We start from the raw sequence: 21647 nt of genomic DNA on the forward strand, positions 1-21647 counted from the left end.
TTCCTGTACCAAAGACTCTAGAATATAGTGGTAAAGGCCTTATGTAGGCATGATCCAGACATCTCCATGATCAATAGGTGTTGTCTTCAGCATGGGGTCTTGGGTACACAAATATGGAAACTGAAAGTTTTTGTTTAGCACTTCGGTTTAGCAAGATACCATAGAAAAATAAAATAACATGGTAGATTATTCTATGTAACACTTGACCACAATTTGATTTAGTAGGTGTAAGATATTTTAGTTCCTCATAATTCTTAGAATATTCTGAGAGTCTTCTTGTATTTAAAAGTAAACGTCACCTTTATTTTGTTGCCAAAGATTTTTCTGAAAATTGCCTAAACCCACATATATACAAACTCCATAACATACCAAAAAGTTAAGAATCAAATACAGTCTCATGAACAAGCAGATAATTAAATCACTTCTTGTCTCATATCCTCTTTTCTTTTCAAAGTAACATCTCATTGAAATTATTAACTGGTTAATTCTTCTCTGTCCATCCATCCATTGTACTAATAAGAGTTAGCTTCAGTTTGTTACTCTTACAAATTTCCACTTATTCTTCTGGGAGCTGAATGTTGAGGTTGGTGTCCTAAAGTATTTTCCTTGTTCACAACTTCTGTTTATTCATCACTGTCATTACTAAATTTGCTGGTGACACAAAAGAAAGTCTAAATATTAAACACAGAAGACTCTAAATATAAAGGGTCTGTAGCATTTTTACATAATATATAGTAAATATCTGTTTAATTCATAGGACAGATGGTGAACACAAGTCCATGACAGAGTGCTCATATTACATGGCCATGTTAACACCAATTCCTCCATCAATGAAAATGGGGATATGATTTAATTGAGAGATTTGACATGAGATTTAATATGATAGTATACATTTTAATTTCTGTTGAGAGAACCATTCTTATTGTAATATTAAGATGACCATACTATTTTACCACCAGGATATAAAAAGAAACACAGTTTTATCTGGCTATTTTTTTGACAATGGTAGTAGATTCTCATTAACCTTTATTTTTGGTTCTACAATGCTCCTAACTGCATTCATTCATGAGTTGTTTTATTATAAAGGGGAGTTTAATACATTTGTAGTGGTGACTTTAATTTGAAAATAATACAAATTAATTTTGGCATTTATTTTTACGAGGGATAGTTCCTAAATGTGGACATATGCAATATAATCATTTTCACAATCACCAACAAATAGTCTTAAGCAAATCCTTACTTATTGACATATACTTAACAACCACTCTTGTTTTTATGACAATGTTTTTCTGGGCTTCCATGTTTGGTTTTCATTGTTAGTGACCATGTGAAGACAAAGTTTCTTGGTTTAGATAATGTATACACACCCTGTTTAAATGACTTGAACCCCAACACATACTTTCTTCATTTTCTAGCTTCCAAGTTTTTGAAATAAGGTATTCAGATTTTCTTAGAAGTGAAAAGGGTATGTTATGTTACTCATTTTTAATATTGTTTTTAACAGACCACCTCAGATCCTCTACCACAAAAAGTAGATATTATTCACTTAGATAGAAGCAGAGATCAGAGAAGAGAAAATACAGTCAGAGAAGAACTGAAAGGTAAATTCCATATTTTATAAATAGCCTTTAAAGAAATGTTTATATAAATCAGGAAGACTAATAAATGCATGCTGGCCACAAATATATTTACCTATTTCTCATACAGTAATAAAATGATAATCAGAATGGTGTGTAATATACTCTCTTGAGTGTAACACTAAAGCAGCTGAATTATTAAATAGATTACAAAGCACCATAATATCTTAGGAGTAGAAAGACACAAGGAAATGGAGAGAATACATGATGATGAATGGCAGGAAATTTATTTAGTATAGGGAGTAACATAACCTGAGGAGGGTGTGTACAGAGATGTGGGCAAAATTACTGAGCTCCTTCAAGAAGTAAATGTTAGGAGATATATATTATAAGTATATAAACTCCTGTCTGTTACCTCACTGTGTCGAGGTAGCAGAAACACACACTTTCATTCCTTTTCTTCTCCTCCCTCTTGGAACAGAATTGAGCATTGTAGTTCTTCATCACGCAGACCCATGTTCAATACTCCTCAGGTAAACAAAAAACATAGGCGGTCATTTGTACAGTATTATAAATTAATGTCCTACACTGCGCTACTACTTAGTGTCATATGCAATAACACATGAGAACTTGAGAAAGAACACCACAGCCTGAGTTGTGAGGTGGTCAACCTACCAACGCCAACTCAAATATCCATTTAGAAATATATGAAATTTTCTTCAGTTTTAATCTTGTAGACATGAGAGCAAGGGACAGTCAAAAAGATTTTAAAAAAGCAAATTGAGGATAAAAGAATTATAAAGGTAATTGCATATTGACCATGGATTCTTAAATTTGTTGAATCACTGTGATAAAATTGACATTGGAAATTAGCATCTCTGGAATTCTGTATTTGTCACTGGTTAATCAAGAGACCTCTGGCCAAATACATAGTTTGAGAGGCACGATCAACAAAGTTCTATGTAGAGGACCATTGGATGATGATGTCACACATCACAACTAAAAGAAGGATAATTGCTGATGATTCTGGGCATGACTCTAGATAAGAGGAAAGTTTCAGAGTGACAAAGAATAAAGTATTTTCATCTCTTATTGGAATCAGCCTATTAACTCCCCATGATATAAAGTACTCTGTTATTCTGATTGTATTGATCCTTTAATCCCAGCTCTGGGGAGGAGAGACAAAAAGATAATACAAAAGTAACATGAATTTTATAAATAGGTAGTCCTTGATTAGGCAGTTGTCCTTGGTTAGGCAGTTGTCCTTGGTTAGGTAGTTGTCCTTGGTTAGGCAGTTGTCCTTGGTTAGGCAGTTGTCCTTGGTTAGGCAGTTGTCCTTGGTTAGGTAGTTGTCCTTGGTTAGGTAGTTTGGATAGGTAGTTGTCCTTGGTTAGGTAGTTGTCCTTGGTTAGGCAGTTGTCCTTGGTTAAGTAGTTGTCCTTGGTTGGGCAGTTGTCCTTGGTTAGGCAGTTGTTCTTGGTTAAGCAGTTTTCCTTGGTTAGGTAGTTATCCTTGGTTAGGCAGTTGTCCTTGGTTAGGCAGTTGTCCTTGGTTAGGTAGTTGTCCTTGGTTAGGCAGTTGTCCTTGGTTAGGCAGTTGTCCTTGGTTAGGTAGTTGCTTCATTAAACAAAGCCATTGAGGACAAACTTGATATATGAAACCAACATAATTTTTCAGGACAGGACATTAAAATATTTATCTCCCAGGTAATAGAATTAATATCATGAATTGAACTGCACCTACTTACAAAGAGCTAATGACTATGTGATAACCCATTTTATTTTTATTTTTATTCATGTTCTCTTTCCTGTGTCAGCATGGTTCTGTGTATGTGTATGTGGGGAAGGGTTTCTGTCTGTCTGTGCATATTTATATGTATTTTCTGTCTACATGTGAGCAATTGTATGGAAACCAATGTCAACCTCAGGTCTTGCTTTTTGCCATTTTGTTTTGTTTTATTTTTTCACCAGAACATGGAGATCCATGTTTAGGCTAAGCTGGCTGGCCAGTGAGCCTAAGGCATCCTCATGTTCTATCTCCTCAGTGAAGACATCAGATAGCAAGCTGAGTCTTAAAAGAGGACAAGAATGGTGTCACCAAAGTGAACAAAACCTTTCTGAATATCTGTGTTCACACATGGGTAAAACAATAACTTTTATAATGAAAATACTGTTGTTCAAACCTTTCTTTTCTTCCTCTTGTGTGTACCACTGTTTGTGCACACGTATGCCACAGTTCTTGTGTGGAGGTCAGATGATAACTTGTGGAGGTCAATACTCTCCTTCCCTGGGATTGAAGTCAGGTGATAGGCTGGGTGGCGAGTGTCCCTACTTGTCTAGCCATCTTGCCAGCCCCAATTAATGGTTTTTTTTTTATGACAATGAAAACAGCATACACTAAGTTGAATGCTTTTTCTTAACATTTATACATTTAAATTGATTTAATAAATTTATTTGTTGTAATATTAAGGCAACTCCATGTAGTTAAAAAGGAGGTTTATTTTGTGGGGTAACTTACAAGTAAATGGATAGGTTACAGGGTCCAGGATAGGTGTAGCACAGTCCAGCGGTGTTCTCTGGAAAATTCTGCTCGGTCTACTTCCAGCATCCAGGATCCAGGAACGAAGAGAGCCGGCACATCTGGATCTCGGGTCTTAAGGGCTCCTGTCTCGCCCCCCGCCTTGTAGGTGTGACAGTTACTGAAGCCTCAATGGGGGTAGTACTTCCAGGTCAACGCTGGAACAGCTAACCACTACATAAATTTCTGGATGAATCTTTAAAATCATTATATTCCTTGTACCCAGGGCAAACTACAGTTTGTATAAATTAAACGTACATACATATATGTATATCACATATATATGGAAATTCTATATTTCAATTTCTATACTTCAAATTCTATAATTACAAGTATTTGTCAGAATTACATCTTCAACTACAGATTAAGGGTAACTAAAACAATTCCTTGAGAGAATAAAAGTTCAATTTTTAGCTAAGTTTAAACAATATTTCCTTTCATATATGTTCATGCTATGTGTAATTTTGTTATATTTTACTGTATTTAAATATATGTCCTTATCATTATTATCAGGCAATGAAGTAACATCCATAGAAAAGTACAGAAGGCTTGATAGCAGTGAAAGTATAGAATCACTGGTATGTAACTATCATTAAAGGACCTTATTTAACACTGCTTTCTTTTGTTTTGCTAATTGTCATACACAAAATTATATGCCTGGTTATTCTATAGAATAATTGGTCACAATTTGTTTAATTTAAAAAATATTTATCTCATTGTAATTGTTCAAATCAATCTGCAGTAGTTAAGAGATACACTTTATCTTATCATCTACTGCCAAATATCATCATAGAAATTACCTGTGCTTCCAAGTGTATGAATTCTGTATCACACTAAAGGGAGATACACACACACACACACACACACACACACACACAACCATTAAGGCTTATGAGTAAGCATTTGGAATTTTGAACAAGATATTGGGATGGTCCCAAAACTAGATAGACATTTTAACAGAATTTTCCTAAGGGCCTGCCCTGAGAAAAATCCCTCCCAGGGTCCTGGGGAAGATGCTATGTCTGGTGTGGGATTATCTGAGGGAAAAGAATCTATGTACTCCATGCTCTTTTGTCTGTTTACTTTATTTCTCTAAGACAAAATCCTATATATACAGCTTTGGCTCCATCCTCACATACAGCTCCTCTCTGTACCTACTTCCCTGTTATAGTCCTAACTAAGTTCCTATGCTTTTGACCTTTTTTGTCTCTTCCTTCATCCTCCATCTTTCCTTCCCTGCTCCTTACCCCTGCTCTGAGAAACTCAGCCTCCTTCTCTTCTCCCTGGGCAGGAGGCTCTGTCTACCATCTACAGAAACTGCCTTGTCCTTTCTCTCCTGGCCATGTGACTATGCTCTGGCCAGGAATCCTGCCCCACCTTTCACTACACCTGGATATGCAAAAACCTCCTTTTTCTGAGTCAATTGCTTTGGAATGCCATTTTCCCTGTCTGGGGAAGGGAGGTCTGAACTTCATTTGCAGAAGAAACAAAGCTATGCATCTACAGCCCACCTGGCCTGTCTCCTAGGCCCTGCAGGGATATCACCTAGTGGGTCAGCAGTAGTTTTGACAAGTTAAACTGTTTGCCCTATCGCCTAGTAGTATATGGGCGCACAAGAATTTCATAGCAGAAGACAGCTGATATATAGTAATAAGCTTAAGAACACAAAATATTCCTTGATAAATGGCTTCCTCCTGAAGGACTCCTTGGCTGGTCAAGGTATAGCTTATTACATACCACTGAATCTCTATAATATATTCTTGCGTCCCACTGCAGTATTAAACTGTGATCATTATAGTGGGTCAATAATCGTGTTTTCAAACCAACAGTCAGTAATTCCAACTTTAGAGTTGCAATCCCTTAATGTTTGCTCGATGAGTATATCTAGCAATATAGAATGCAGGGTCACACAACTTACTGCAGTGCCCACTAAGAGTATATATACATTTTCAGCATGGAGGCATGTTTGTGCTAACTCATAAGGATACCTGCTGATTTATCTCCACCTAAAGTCTGTAGAGTGACACATTTTATAAAGTTCCTATGCCCTGCCATTAGCAGATTTGAGGATGTTCTTAGCACAGATGGTTTATCTTGGTTTGCATATCCATGCATTGTGGGGCGTTTACCCACCACCCCCACAGTTCCCCAGAGTTTTCTTGAGTGCAAGCAGCAGGAAATATTAGATAGAAGGATTTATTGCGGAGAATCTTGTGGAGATAAACAAATAGAAAATAAAGGATAGCCTCCAGAGGGCCTGGAACCTTTTCCAATGGGCCCCGACTGTCTCTGCCCCAGGGTTTTTATAGAGACGCCAAGGGGTGGAGCAAAAGTCCTCCTCCCCCAGCACAGCCAAGTGCAGACCATCTCAGACACCTGCACTCAGGCCGTGGTCCTAATCATCCTCTATGCGGACCTGCTGGGTAAAGACACGAGGAACCCGAGAACGGGCTCCCACAATGCATATTCACTTTCAGAAAACTTTTAATATCCAGGTACCATTTTAATATTCCTGCTAGGCTTGGGATACTCCATACTACATATCAAATGTTTTGACTTTGAATATATTGCTATTATGTATTGCCTATCTACTGCATGGTAGACAGTAAATAGGTGGTAACTCAGATAAGCACCCCTGCACATGTAGAGGGGCACAGAGCTAGTAAGATGTAAAAACAACAATCAAGAGACTATCAAGACTATCAAGAGAATCTGTAGTTACACTCAGTTGGGTTTGGGGTGGAATCCTGTAGTTAGAGTCAGTTGTTACGTGTGGTATTTAAGCTATACCCTAACAATTGAGGACATGTCAGCCATGCCAATGAATAAGAAGAAAGCCCACTTGCCAAAATGTAATAGGTCACATCTGTTCCTCAGGTGGCTCTTCTATCTAGTGAGTGGCCAAGGAGCAAGGATGAGACAAATATCCTCAGTCATCTTAATACTCGGAACATACAGATAAGAAAATGTACAAATAGTTACATGGTACATTTCAGACACTGAATGAATTCTTGTGCTTCTTTTCTTACTAGTTGGCTTGCCGCTCATTCTTAGAAGGTCTTACTTAGTTGTGTTTAAGTTGCATATTGCTTCTAAGGTTTGCAGAAAATTATCTAAATTTTTAGTCCAAATTTAAATTTGGTCCAAAATAAAGTTTCTTACAGTTTATGTAAGGTTTTCAGAAAATTATCTAAATTTTTAATCCAAATCTAAATTTGGTCCAAAATAAAATTTCTTACAGTTTATGATTTAGAATTCATGTAGGTTTATAATTCAAACTATTTTCTTATTGTTAAAATTGTTATCAGAAGATAAGATTTTTTTTCACTAAATTCTTTAGCTTAAATAGGCAATATGCAATGTTGTCCATATAGGCAGTGTGACATATAATTTAACCTTTCACTGGTCAAATGCTCTCTTTTCCTTCAACATAACTATTTTAAGTCAGTTATACTCCATTATACCCATTGTATTGATACTCAGTGCATAAATTTTTTCAGTGTGCTCTCATTTATCAGGAAATTCAATGCAGATTTTTGTTTTCTGTATGTATTTTCTTGTTGATAGCTTCTATGTATTTTCTTTAGCAGGATCCATTTATTTAGCATAATCATTACTAAATGACATTTGGTGACTAAGAAAGCACATTCAGATGCTTTATTCATTTAGGTGTTCTAAATACAAAGAGATTCTTGATCTTGCATGATGTTAATGTTTTTGAATATACTGGAGAGATATTAAATACTGATTTAAAAGGGTTCATGTTGTAGAACAAAGCTTTATTGAAGCCTCCATTCTACCTGGTCCTCATTAGTGCAAGATTCTCCATCTACAAAGTGGAGACAGATCTCTGTTAGAAAGTTGATACCTGTGGGAGGCGTACCCATTTCTGAAGAAAAACAGAGGAGGAATGGGTTAAGCGGTAGGTAGTGGAGGGAAGGTAGGGGGAGAGAATGGAAGGAGAGGAGGGAGGGGAAACTGCAGTCAGGATGCAAAATAAATAAATAAATAATAAAAAGGAAAAACATCATGTGAACATGTTACAACATCATATAGTATGATTTTATCTTTTTATGATAACATTAAATTTTTGGTAATGAATTTATATTTTCAGCATAGGAAATGAGATTCACACACTTTTTTGTTTGTTGTCATGGAAATATTAGATTTCTTGGGATCATTATCTTTGTAGTGGCATGTTCCCCTCACTATTTATATTCATTTGCTAGCTGCTTTGTTAAAGATTGGAGTATAATCACATGCTCTGCTTACTTTAATTTGGAAAAATACAGCCTGGCAGTGGTGGCGCACGCCTTTAATCCCAGCACTCTGGAGGCAGAGCCAGGCGGATCTCTGTGAGTTTGAGGCCAGCCTGGGCTACCAAGTGAGTTCCAGGAGAGGCGCAAAGCTACACAGAGAAACCCTGTCTCGAAAAACCAAAAACAAAACAAAAAAAATAAATAAATAAAATAAAATAATTTGGAAAAATACATATGTTCTTTGGAATATTTTCAAATTTAAAGGAATTATTTCCATATATGGGTGAGTTCAATTTTTATTTTTAAGTATTAGTATAAATATATTCAATCATGTCTTACACACTACCATATACTTGACACTTACTACTATTCTTTTTATGAAAATGGTCTTCATGGCTTTTTATGTTCTTGTTTTATATTATCCAAAAGAAGTCAAAAGCTGGAATTGATAGATAATGTATATTAACATTTCTGTACAAATGACATGCAGTAAAATAAAATCTTTCCTTAATTTCTAGTCTTTGCTTTTAAAATGAGAAGCTGTGGTTTCTTGGAATGTAAGAATTCCTTTTTTTATGTTGGTATTCCCAGCCTACGACTGAGTCTCCTCTGCAGAGGCAAGATGTGGGTCATTTACCAGAGACTGACGATCCAAGAAGAGAAACTACTGGAACTGGTGAAATGAAAGGTATGAATTATACTTTATTAGCAGCCTGCTGATGGACTATGTATTTAAATCATGACAATTAGCTCCACAGCAGACATATTTTTACTTATTAATTATATAGTAAGTTAAAAGAGAAGCTAAATGGTAGGAAGATTTATAGCTATTCCTGGTTTAGCAATTCCTGTAATTGATTGTGCCAGTAATGTAGAAGAATTTTTGAATAAGTTATAAGAAATGGTACTATCAGAGGGGTGGTTAGATATAGTGAATGCAGAGAAAACAGGGGAATGATAGAAGAGAATGTTCCTAGTAGAGTAACAGAAGCCAGGGCAGGGGTGTAGTGTGGTTAGAAATGCATCCCTTGGCCTCTTACTTTCCATACTTTGTCTCTATCTGGTGGCACTGTCTGGAAATGCTGTCACTCTCTTGGAGGTGAGACTCTTGGATAAAGTGGGTCACTGAAGACATGCTGTGATGTTTTTTGGCCCATCAACGCCTGCTTCCATGCTCTGCTTGCAGACTGTGGGTCCGATGTGGCTCTCTGATACCCTGCTCCTGCTGCAGAAAGAGCCGAAAGCCATCATCCAGACTAAATCCTTCTTTTGTCAAACTGTTCCTTGCCATGTATTTTTTGTCCTGCCATGAGAAAAGTAGCTAATATAAAATGTACAGAGGAGTGTATGAAAATCCTTTAAAATTAACAATGGCACATTGATAATGTTTGAAGAAGAAATATTCTAAGGTGTAACTGGGTATTGAAAGTACGAAAGAGAATTCCATCATTTCCTTCTTTCATACCATGGCAATGGCATTATGTATCATTGTACTCCATCATGAAGACACATGTTTTATTTACCTAATGTATATAGAAACAAAGTTGTAAGTCATACATGAAAAGAGATCAATGAAATACAAAAGGTTGCTCTTGGGACACTAAATATCTCAGAAGGAGAGAAATGTGGAGGAAGAAACCCCAGGTTCGCCTGTGCAGTGCCAATGGAAGTCATGGCCAGTTCACGCAACCACTCTGAAATGTATGGTTTCCCCTGTAGTCTTGAGGTAGTTTTGCAAGCATGACAACAGGAAAAGAAGAATGGATTATATTATAAAAAGGAAAACTGAAGTTACAGATTCAGGAGATCAACAATAGACTTTTCAATTTGTTGAATAATCTCTGGTCTATCATGATAGACTTGACATTGTGATTCAACGGCCCTGGGATTATGGGTTTATCCTTGGTTATAAGAGGTGCCTGATCTACCAAGCCTGAGGAGCAGTTATTTAACTTCTGTACAATGGTCCACTGCCTACTAGGTCGATATACAGCCAAAACAAGTGAAGGCTTGCTTCTGTTTCCAGTGAACAAGCAATTTACAAAGAGACGAAGAATAAAAATTTTAGTTTCTTGTGGAGTCAGCATATGACACTTTATGTAAGGAAATGAATCCTTATTTCTAATTTTATAATACAAAGATATTACTGCTCAATATAAAAGAAGAATGTGACATATGTAACAAAAATTAGCAGAATGAAGTCTATAACTCTATTGGGTATTTGAATTTTAAATGAGATAATGCCATGTGAGGAATACAAGCATTAAAAACATTGGAATTTGTGCTGAGGAAACTCAAGAGTACTTACTTCAGGTAGGTTCATCACTTATGCATTCAACCCAGAGATTCAATAGTGATAGCAGCATAGTTTGATGGAAGCAGCCTTAAATTCTAGTATTACAGTGAGCTCATCATTTCAACCCTCTCCAGAACTCTCAGATATTAAATTTTTCATTAAGTCACAAGGATCCATGTTATGCAGATGATGTCATCACTAATAGAAAGCACTGGATGGTTGCACATTAATGGAACAGAAATGAACAAAATGTAGCAAAGACCAAGGTGCAATAAAATTATGTGTACATAAATTATATGTGTGTGTGTGTGTGTAAAATGATAAAGAAAATACATTAAGTTATTTCTTTTCCAAATCACACAGTTGTGGAATGTACTTAGTATTCCAGTGATTTTGTCTGTAAAAGTGTACAAATTACCCACTCAATTTTGATGTTCTATTTCAATGATGAAATCAAATACCTATAAATTCCAATGTGTGGTTTATATACGTATTTGAACTAGTTGATCTAGAGACATTAAGGTACCCAATCTGGGGTAAAAAATGTAAATATATCAGCACTCTGTATGTATTTGAATAAAAAAGGACTAATAAAGGCATATAACCAAGCAGTCCCAAGTTCATGAAAATTTTCATGGATATAACTGTATTCTACATTTCCTAGATCCAATCCTCATCATTTCTCTATTCTTCCTGAATTACAGAACAAGGGAATGACAATTTGTTATAGTCTGAGAGAATGAGTGCTTCTGATATATTCTAATGAATATATCTTCTTGGGCTGTTTCCATCATCTTTACAGCAGCAGCATACCCTCGCTGACCTGCTTTTGTCCTGATTAGAAACCACGCTCTGCTTCACTTCTCAGCATGTTCAAATCAGTGTATTTGCATTTTACTAAGTTATGTTCATTAGAATTTCCATCTAACTCTAAAATTCATACTTTTAAATAAGTCAAAACTTTATTATTATTTCTTTTAGTTTGCTTTTCTCACCTAAAACTAGGAAAAGAGACAAGCAATTTTCCAAGGGGAGCAAAATCTAAGCAATTTCAATGCCCTGAGTTAACTACTAGGGTTCACATCTTTACAAGGTTTGTATCGTTGACACTTTCCTTTGCATATTTTATATATGACTGACTGTATATCTTTTAGTATTTTTAGACTTCTCAAAGGAAGACCCTTCTCAACCCAAGGTAATAAATGTTATATTGTTCTGTACATAATTGACAGCATGTGTTATGCAAAAAATACTCATTAAAATACTTTTCTCAATATCTACACAGCCTACCATTAAAAAGAAAAGTTCATTTCTTAACAGAGCAGTGGCAAAGAGGCATGAAAGGTCATGGAAGTCAGGTAATTTAGTGTATTGATCATTGTGGTAAGAAGTAGTTTAAAATACATGAACTGTTTACCATATTCTCAGTATTAATTATTGTGGTAAGAAGTAGTTTAAAATAAGTGAACTGTCTACTGTGTTCTCCTTACTCCATCTTTGTTCCCTTAATCTGAGGGAAGAATTTGACACATCCTTGTTGGTACTGGCATTTGAGTAAATGGTATAAAAGAAGTCTGAGGGGAAAAAAAAGATTTTAAAATGTAAGATTATGCAGATATTTTGGTGTATATGGTTCCCCACTCTAGAGTTCAGAGTTTGAAATTCTGTACCAGTTGAGAGATTCTCATTGGTTGGTGACTAAGTATATGTTTTTTTGTTTGTTTATTGTTTGTTTGTTTTTCAAAGTTTTACAACCAATTATTGGAGAAGAATCTGCCACTGAGCATGCCTGTGTTTTCTGATACTAATGAGATTTGAGTCAAATTCATTTGGCCTTTGTAGTTCAGGTCTATCCTGAAGAAAGAAACTATCACTCAGTGTGTGTGTTTGTGTGTGTGTGTGTGTGTGTGTGTGTATGTGTGTGTGTGTGGTGAAGACACATTTTCTTTCCTCCTGTGTCTCAAAATCATTTAGGAGTATGCACTCAATCTTTCTTCTATTTTCTTTGCCATGGCATCCAATGTCTGTGCTGATTCACACTTAAGGTCAATTGCTACAGATCACATGATTTAATTAAGTACTATAAGATCATGTGCTATAATGTAACATAGTCTTATATGTGTGAATATTTTCTATTAAGTAATCATTTTGTGCATAATTAAGGATTACAAGTTATCTGTTGTGGATAAAAGCTAAACCGCAAATCCCAGTGCCTACCCAGAAATGGTTCCTCAGCTTCATGCTCTCTATCTCTGTCTACTTCCACCTACTTTCTTTGAGTGTAAGAAGCAAGAGCTTCCTGTTACAAACGTGTGTTTTACAGATGGGTTTTAATTCCCCAGCTTGCCCAGTAATTCTTCAGGTGTCCCTTGTACCTCAAAAGGAAGACACCTGGAACAAGACAGCTAAACATGTCACATCACTTCAGAACACTATGAAACAACAAACCAAGCAGTCAGTAATGTGGTAGTATTGTGTTCCTGGTAATATTGTGCATGCTAATAAACTTATCTGGGATCACAGAACAGAACAGCCACAATACTAAACATAGAGGTTAGGCAGTGGTAGCACACGCCTTTAATCCTAGCATTCAAGAGTCAGAGATCTACCTGGATCTCTGTGTGTTCAAGGATACAGCCAAGCATGGTGACCCACACCTTTAATCCCAGAAAGTGAGCCTTTAATCCCAGGGAGTGATGACAGAAAGCAGAAAGGGATATAAAGCGTGAAGACCAGAAACTAGAAGCATTTTGGCTGGTTAAGCATTCAGACTTTCGAGCCGCACAGTTTAGCTGAGATTCATTCTGAATGAGGACTCAGAAACTTTAAATCTGAGTAAACAGGATTAGCTGAGGAACTGGCGAGGTGAGGTAGCTGTGGCTTGTTCTGCTTCTCTGATCTTCCAGCGTTCACCCCAATACCTGGCTCTGGGTTTGTTTTTATTAATAAAAACTTTTAAGATTCCTGCTACACAGTGACATTTAACAAATAACTGAAGTTCTTTATTCAGCACATTTCCTACAGTTCTTCAAGTACCTACTGTTCTTTCATTCTTTCACTGTGCTTTTATTTACTTAGTAACAATTACTATGTCCTCATGATAGAGTATTGACACTATTAAATTCTGAGTATTTCTGGACCATGTCCTGGGCTCAAGTCAGTGGTCCTTATTTTGAACATTTCCTAAAATAAATCGATCCTCTAACACATGTCACATGCTGCTGACATCCCTTCTTACTCCATTTGAACATAGAAACAAGATTGAAATGAATACAGAAATCCAAAACAAATAAATCAAGAAACACTTGGCTCCTTATGAGGTTGTGTATAACTCAAACTTTATCTTAACTTGCACTACACTGCTCTACCCCTAATGCAGGCATGACCATTAAAAAGATATCAGTCTCTAAGTATCCAAACATCTATAATGATTTAACAATCAAAATTTGGTCAATTCTGTGACCTTGAATTTTGATCTATCTTTCCTTTTCTCTCACGTTCCCAAGCAAGCATTTTCCTATTCTTTACAAACTCATATATTTTAAAGTAATTTTAGCCGGGTGGTGGTGGCGCACACCTTTAATCCCAGCACTCGGGAGGCAGAGCCAGGCAGATCTCTGTGAGTTCAAGGCCAGCCTGGGCTACCAAGTGAGTTCCAGGAAAGGCGCAAAGCTACACAGAAAAACCCTGTCTCGAAAAACCAAAAAAAAAAAAAAAAAAAAAAGTAATTTTAGTCTCCACCTTATTTCTATTGCATTTTCTGTTCTCCCAATTTCTACCTTCCTAGATATTTCAATACACATGTAAAATTTTCATTGCAATTATCTTTTAAAGAATTTTATCTTCAACTTAACAGTAGAGGTAAATGAACACATTAGATGGGAAGTTCTTAATTTAAAAAAATTTAAAACTTTTCTATTGATATTTGTAGAATTTCATTTGACCTACCATTTTATTATATTTTACTTACTTATACATGTATCTTTATCGGCAGACCCAGACAAAGAAATGACATCAATAGAAGAGCAAAGAAGTCATATGATTGGTGAAAGGGTTGAGTCACTGGTGTGTAAATACTAAACTAAAAGTTCCCTCCTAATACTGTGATTTTTACACAGTAGCACAGTCAAATGAATCGTACACCATATTGACATATAGAGTAACTGCTTGCTATTTAGTATTTAGTTAAATAAATATTTTATTGGTGGAAATATTAAGGCAACTCCACATGGTTAAAAGGGAGGTTTATTTGATGGTTTTACTTACAACAAGTAAAGGGATAGGTTACAGGGTCCAGGAGAAGTGTAACGCAGTCCAGTGGGGTTCTCCAGAGAACCCTGCTTGGTCTACCATCCAACATCCATGATTACCAGGAACCAAGAGAGCTGGCACATCTGGATCTCTGGTCTTAAAGACTCGGCCCCGCTTCTGGGGCAGGCCATAGTTAGGCGTGACAGTTACCAGAAGTCTCAATGGGGGTAGTACTTTCAGGTCAGTGCTGAAACAGCTACCCACTACAATATTTTAACTCATTATTGTTATAAGATATTCTTAGAATTAGCAATGATTCAGAGATAAACTTCATTTTTCCTCAGTGGAAAATGTCTTTCTGAAAATGATATATAGCTCTATGCACATAAAGCCAAGAAGGGCTAATATCACAAAGAATTTTGAGGAATAAGAATTTTAACATTGGAATGAAATTAACATGAATAACAAAATCCTTAAAAAATAAAATGAGAACCCTTTGACTCCTTATGAGTTACTGGAAATTATGTGTAACTAGAATTTCAACTTAACTTCAGCAGTGTGCCACTGATTGTACTGAGCAAAAGGAAGATGTGAGCCATTCAGCTGGGGCTGGAGATCAAGGAAGAGAAAGTATGACAAGATATACAATGAGAGGTATGAACTACACTTTATTTATACTCCTCAGATGGAATACCTATTTAAATGGGCTGAAATGACAGATGCTAGCAGGCAAAGCTCGTACATGGCTTATATATAGGCAAGCATAAGAGATACTGAATGGTGACAAGCTTAATGTAATCCAGTGTCAATACTACAACAGCTGACATATTAGATAAACTACAGGTAGTGTAATGTGTGAGAGTTCTAAGGGATAATCAAGGACAGAGAAGAGAGGAAATTGAATGATGGGGAAATCATGGAATGATCAAAATGAGTTTAGGATGTGTGGTTTAAATGTGAAATGATCATGTGTTTGTGCACTTGTTGCCTGTTGTGACCGAAGAATGTGGGTAGAGTCATCCTGGGAGAAAGTGTGTCAGTTGGGCTGGACAAGAGTTTTTATAGCATTTCATAGGAAGTCCTGTACGTACAATATCCATGTTTATGTATGGATACTCTATTCCCAGCCTGCCCCTTTTGCCTTTTGTTCTTGCAGAATTCTTCATACTTGAGAAGGGCTTTGTGAAACAGAATGCCTTAATGCATCATAAACACAAAGAGCACTATACAGTACAAATGAATCATAGTCCATGAAGTTTAATATATCATTTAGTTTATTTCTTACTTTATTTTATAGTCTCCAAATAATGATTATAGTGATATCTTCCAGGCTTTCCAATTGGTACATTTATTGATTCAGTAACAATTAATTATATACTAACTGGATATTGAAATTTTTGAGTCCTGAATGTTTCTGAAAACAAGTAGTTCAGGCCCAACCTTATTGTGAACTTGTGTCTTAAAAATGAAATCATCCTGTGACACATTTTCACCCTGCAATGTGCTTCCTCTACAATGTTACATTGAGCTACATCTAGCACCTTTATGACCATGAGATGCTTTAAAATATTAATAACTAATCATGTAAATCTATAATATTTTGATTAATTTGATTTCTAATATTTTAATAATCAGCATCTATCCTGATCCTGTGACTTTGTGTTTTCATGTCTTTTCTCTCATATCTCCAAGTAGGTGGCTTTTAAGGTTCCCCAATAATTCACATATTTTAGAGTGACTATTTCCTCCTTATATTCCTCCTGAATTTCTTAACAATTCCCACCCTATTGTACACCCAACCTCTCAGTTTTGACTAAGTCCAGGCTTACCTGTTGGAAACTCTGCCTTCATGCCTTTGCTGAATCTATACATATTGATCCTTAGCATTTAATGGGATATTAGTAAATTGTTGATGAGTATGATAAATAACTATTTAAACAAATATGATTTAAAATTTTCTTCTTTTTAATTCATCATCTCAAAATTTACACATGCAGTTTTTTACAGTTGAGGTATTAATGTACAGTAGGAAAACAGACAATTGTAAAGGACCCCAAAATAGAGGTGCTTATTTTTCTGGAAAGATGACCAATCAATGAAAGCTAAACAGAGCTGATTGAACCTTCACAGAAGGAAGCAATAAGTCAGGAAACATTAAATTGTACATGATAGTTAGTCTTGTCAATTTGACATCTTCAAGCTCCACCTGGGAAGAGTCTCAATGAAGGCTGTCTAGGCCAGTTTTGCCTGTGAGTATATATGATATATATGAGTATATAGGATATGAGAGGTCTTGCCCACTGTGGAGGACCTAATTACCTACGAATGGATCCAGAACTGCACAAATGTGAAGAAATGAAGCTGAGGCCAAGCATGCATGGGCTGATTTTCTCTAAGCACTGGACAGATATGGCTAGCGGCTTTAAGTTCCTGCCACACCGACTTCCACGCTATGATGACAGTAGCCAGTAACTGTGAGCCAGTATCTCGGAATACAAAACACAACATTTCACTCAGGAAAAGTCACAAATTTCTAAAAACCTAGAAATCAAAACTGACTTCTATTAGAAAAATCAATGCAAGACTTGCTTTTTTTTTTTTTTTTTTTTTGGTTTGAATCTGCTGCAATTTTACTTCTGTAAATCAGTAGTTTATATACAGTAAAGAAAACTATCAAGTCATACAAGGAACAACAAGAGCTTGGCAATAATTCAATCACATCATCTTTAAAAACAATAAGCACATAATTATTAATCGACATTAGACATATCCCTTTACCCACAAGAACTTTATGACCCAAAGAGCAGTCTGTGTTTTTTAAACTTAGTACTGTTTTTTTTTTTAATTTTTATTTTGCAATACAATTCAGTTCCACATATGAGCCACAGATTCCCTTGTTCTCCCCCCTCCCGCCCCCCTCACCCTCCCCCCCAGCCCGCCCCCGATTCCAATCTCCTCCAGGGCAAAGCCATCCCCACAGACTGAGATCAACCTGGTGGACTCAGTCCAGGCAGGTCCAGTCCCCTCCTCCCAGGCCGAGCCAAGGGACCCTGCATAGGCCCTAGGTTTCAAACAGCCAACTCATGCAATGAGCACCGGACCCGGTGCCACTGCCTGGATGCCTCCCAAAACAGATCAGGCCAATCAACTGTCTCACCCACTCAGAGGGCCTGATCCAGTTGGTGACCCCTCAGCCATTGGTTCATATTTCATGTGTTTCCGTTCGTTCGGCTATTTGTCTCTGTGCTTAATCCGACCTTGGTCACAACAATTCTCGCTCGTATAAACCCTCCTCATTCTCGCTAATTGGACTCCCAGAGATCCACCTGGGGCCTAGTCATGGGTCTCTGCATCCAGATCCCTCAGTAGTTGGATGAGGTTTCTAGCACGACAATTAGGGTGTTTGGCCATCCCATCACCAGAGTAGGTCAGTTCGGACTGTCTCTCGACCATTGCCAGCAGTCTGTTGTGGGGGTATCTTTGTGGATTTCTGTGGGCCTCTCTAGCACTTTGTTTCTTCCTATTCTCATGTGGTCTTCATTTACCATGGTCTCCTATTCCTTGTTCTCCCTCTCTGTTGTTGATCCAGCTGGGATCTCCCACTCACCCAAGCTCTCTTTCCCTCGACCCTCGCCCTTCACTACCCCCACTCATGTCCAGGCTGTTCATGTAGATCTCAATCCATTTCTCTGTCATTGGGCGATCCCTGTGTCTTTCTTGGGGTCCTGTTTTCCAGGCAGCCTGCCTGGTGATGTGAGTAGCAGTCCAGTCATCCTTGTTCCACATCTAGTATCCTGTTATGAGTGAGTACATACCATGTTTGTCTTTCTGAGTCTGGGATACCTCACTCAGGATGATTTTTTCTAGATCCATCCATTTGTCTGCAAACCTCATGATGTCATTGTTTTTCTCTGCTGAGTAGTATTCCATTGTGTATATGTACCACATTTTGTTTATCCATTCTTCAGTTGAAGGGCATCTAGGTTGTTTCCATGTTCTGGCTATTACAAACAATGCTGATATGAACATAGCTGAACAAGTGCTCTTGTGGTGTGGTTGAGCATTCCTTGGGTATATGCCCAAGAGTGGTATAGCTGGATCTTGGGGGAGATGGATTCCCAATTTTCTAAGAAATCGCCATATTGATTTCCAAAGTGGTTGTACAAGCTTGCATTCCCACCAGCAGTGGAGGAGAGTTCCCCTAGCTCCACATCCTCTCCAGCATAAGGTGTCTTCAGTGTTTTTGATCTTAGCCATTCTGACAGGCGTAAGGTGGTATCTCAGAGTTGTTTTGATTTGCATTTCCCTGATGATTAGGGATGTTGAGCAATTCCTTAAATGTCTTTCAGCCATTTGAGTTTCCTCTGTTGAGAATTCTCTGTTTAGTTCTATAGCCCATTTCTTAATTGGACTGTTGGGCATTTTGGTGTCTAATTTCTTGAGTTCTTTATATATTCTGGATATCAGTCCTCTGTCAGATGTGGGATTGGTGAAGATCTTTTCCCATTCTGTAGGCTGTCGCTTTGCTTTGTTGACCGTATCCTTTGCCCTACAAAAGCTTCTCAGTTTCAAGAGGTCCCATTGATTGATTGTTTCTCTCAGTGTCTGTGCTACTGGTGTTCTATTTAGAAAGTGGTCTCCTATGCCAATGCGTTCAAGACTACTTCCAACTTTCTCTTCTAGCAGGTTCAGAGTAGCTGGATTTATGTTGAGGTCCTTGATCCACTTGGACTTAAGTTTTGTGCACGGTGATAGATATGGATCTATTTGCAGCCTTCTACATGTTGATATCCAGTTTTGCCAGCACCATTTGTTGAAGATGCTTTCTTTTTTCCATTGTGCACTTTTGGCTTCTTTGTCAAAAATTATTTGTTCATAGGTGTGTGGATAATGTCAGGGTCTTCAATTCGATTCCATTGGTCCACATGTAGGTTTTTATGCCAGTACCAAGCTGTTTTTATTACTGTAGCTCTATAGTACAGCTTGAAGTCAGGGATCGTGATGCCTCCAGAGGTTGTTTTATTGTACAGGATTCTTTTGGCTATCCTGGGTTTTTTGTTTTTCCATATGAAGTTGAGTATTATTCTTTCCAGGTCTGAGAAGAATTGTGTTGGTATTTTGATGGGGATTGCATTGAATCTGTAGATTGCTTTTGGTAAGATTGCCATTTTTACTATGTTAGTTCTGCCTATCCATGAGCATGGGAGATCTTTCCATTTTCTGACATCTTCTTCAATTTCTTTTTTCAGGGACTTAAAGTTCTTGTCATATAGGTTCTTCACTTGCTTGGTTAGTGTTACCCCAAGGTATTTTATGTCATTTGTGGCTATAGTAAAGGGTGATGTATCTCTGATTTCCTTCTCCGCTTTTTTGTCCATTGTATATAGGAGGGCTACTGATTTTTTTGAGTTGATCTTGTATCCTGCTATGTTGCTGAAAGTGTTTATAAGTTGTATCAGTTCCTTGGTGGAATCTTTGGGGTTGCTCAAGTATACTATCATGTCATCTGCAAATAGGGAAAGCTTGACTTCTTCCTTTCCGATTTGTATCCCCTTAATCTCCTTATGTTGTCTTATTGCTCTGGCTAGAACTTCAAGTACTATATTGAATAAGTATGGGGAGAGCGGACAGCCTTGCCTCGTTCCTGATTTTAGTGAAATTGCTTTGAGTTTCTCTCCATTTAATTTGATGTTGGCTGTTGGCTTGCTGTAAATTGCCTTTATTATGTTTAGGTATGTTCCCTGTATTCCTGATCGCTCCAAGACCTTTATCATGAAGGGGTGTTGGATTTTGTCAAATGCCTTTTCAGCATCTAGTGAGATGATCATGTGGTTTTTTTCTTTGAGTTTGTTTATATGGTGTATCACATTGACAGACTTTCGTATGTTGAACCATCCTTGCATCCCTGGAATGAATCCTACTTGATCATGGTGGATAATTGTTTTGATGTGTTCTTGGAGTCTGTTTGCCAGTATTTTATTGAGTATTTTTGCATCAATGTTCATGAGGGAGATCGGTCTGTAGTTCTCTTTCTTTGTTGTATCCTTGTGGTTTGGGAATCAGGGTAATTGTAGCCTCATAGAAGGAGTTTGGTAATGTTCCTTCTGTTTCTATTGTATGGAACAATTTAGAGAGTATTGGTATTAACTCTTCTTTGAAGATCTGGTAGAATTCTGCACTGAAACCATCTGGTCCTGGACTTTTTTTGGTTGGGAGACTTTTAATGACTGTTTCTATTTCGTTAGGGGTTATTGGACTATTTAAATAGTTTATCTGGTCTTGATTTAATTTAGGTATGTGGTAACTATCCAGAAATTATCCATTCTTTTAGGTTTTCCAGTTTTGTGGAATAGAGGTTTTTGAAGTATGACCTGATGATTCTCTGGATTTCCTCAATGTCTGTTGTTATGTCCCCCTTTTCATTTCTGATTTTGTTGATTTGGATGCTCTCTCTCTGTCTTTTGGTTAGTTTGGATAAGGGCTTGTCTATCTTGTTGATTTTCTCAAAGAACCAACTCTTTGTTTCATTAATTTTTGTATTGTTCTCTTTGTTTCTATTTTATTGATTTCAGCTCTCACTTTGATAATTTCCTGGCATCTATTTTTCCTGGAGACTTTGCTTCTTCCTGTTCTAGAACTTTCAGGTGTGCTTTTAAGTCACTAGTGTGAGATTTCTCCAGCTTATTT

General features: G+C 37.0%; 1 protein-coding gene across 1 annotated transcript in view; it reads left to right on the forward strand.

The window, feature by feature from the left end:
* The window catches only part of LOC131907738 (uncharacterized), a 37590-nt gene that overhangs the window by 12801 nt on the left and 3142 nt on the right, over positions 1-21647 (forward strand). The window contains exons 7-14 of the mRNA XM_059258843.1: positions 1505-1601; positions 4668-4732; positions 7032-7109; positions 9002-9101; positions 11864-11904; positions 11995-12067; positions 14704-14774; positions 15515-15614. Coding sequence (XP_059114826.1) covers positions 1505-1601; positions 4668-4732; positions 7032-7109; positions 9002-9101; positions 11864-11904; positions 11995-12067; positions 14704-14774; positions 15515-15614 — 625 coding nt within the window. The remainder of the gene's footprint in view (positions 1-1504; positions 1602-4667; positions 4733-7031; positions 7110-9001; positions 9102-11863; positions 11905-11994; positions 12068-14703; positions 14775-15514; positions 15615-21647) is intronic.

This window comes from Peromyscus eremicus, chromosome 4, assembly GCF_949786415.1.
Source record: "Peromyscus eremicus chromosome 4, PerEre_H2_v1, whole genome shotgun sequence".
NCBI classification, from domain to species: Eukaryota; Metazoa; Chordata; class Mammalia; order Rodentia; family Cricetidae; genus Peromyscus; species Peromyscus eremicus.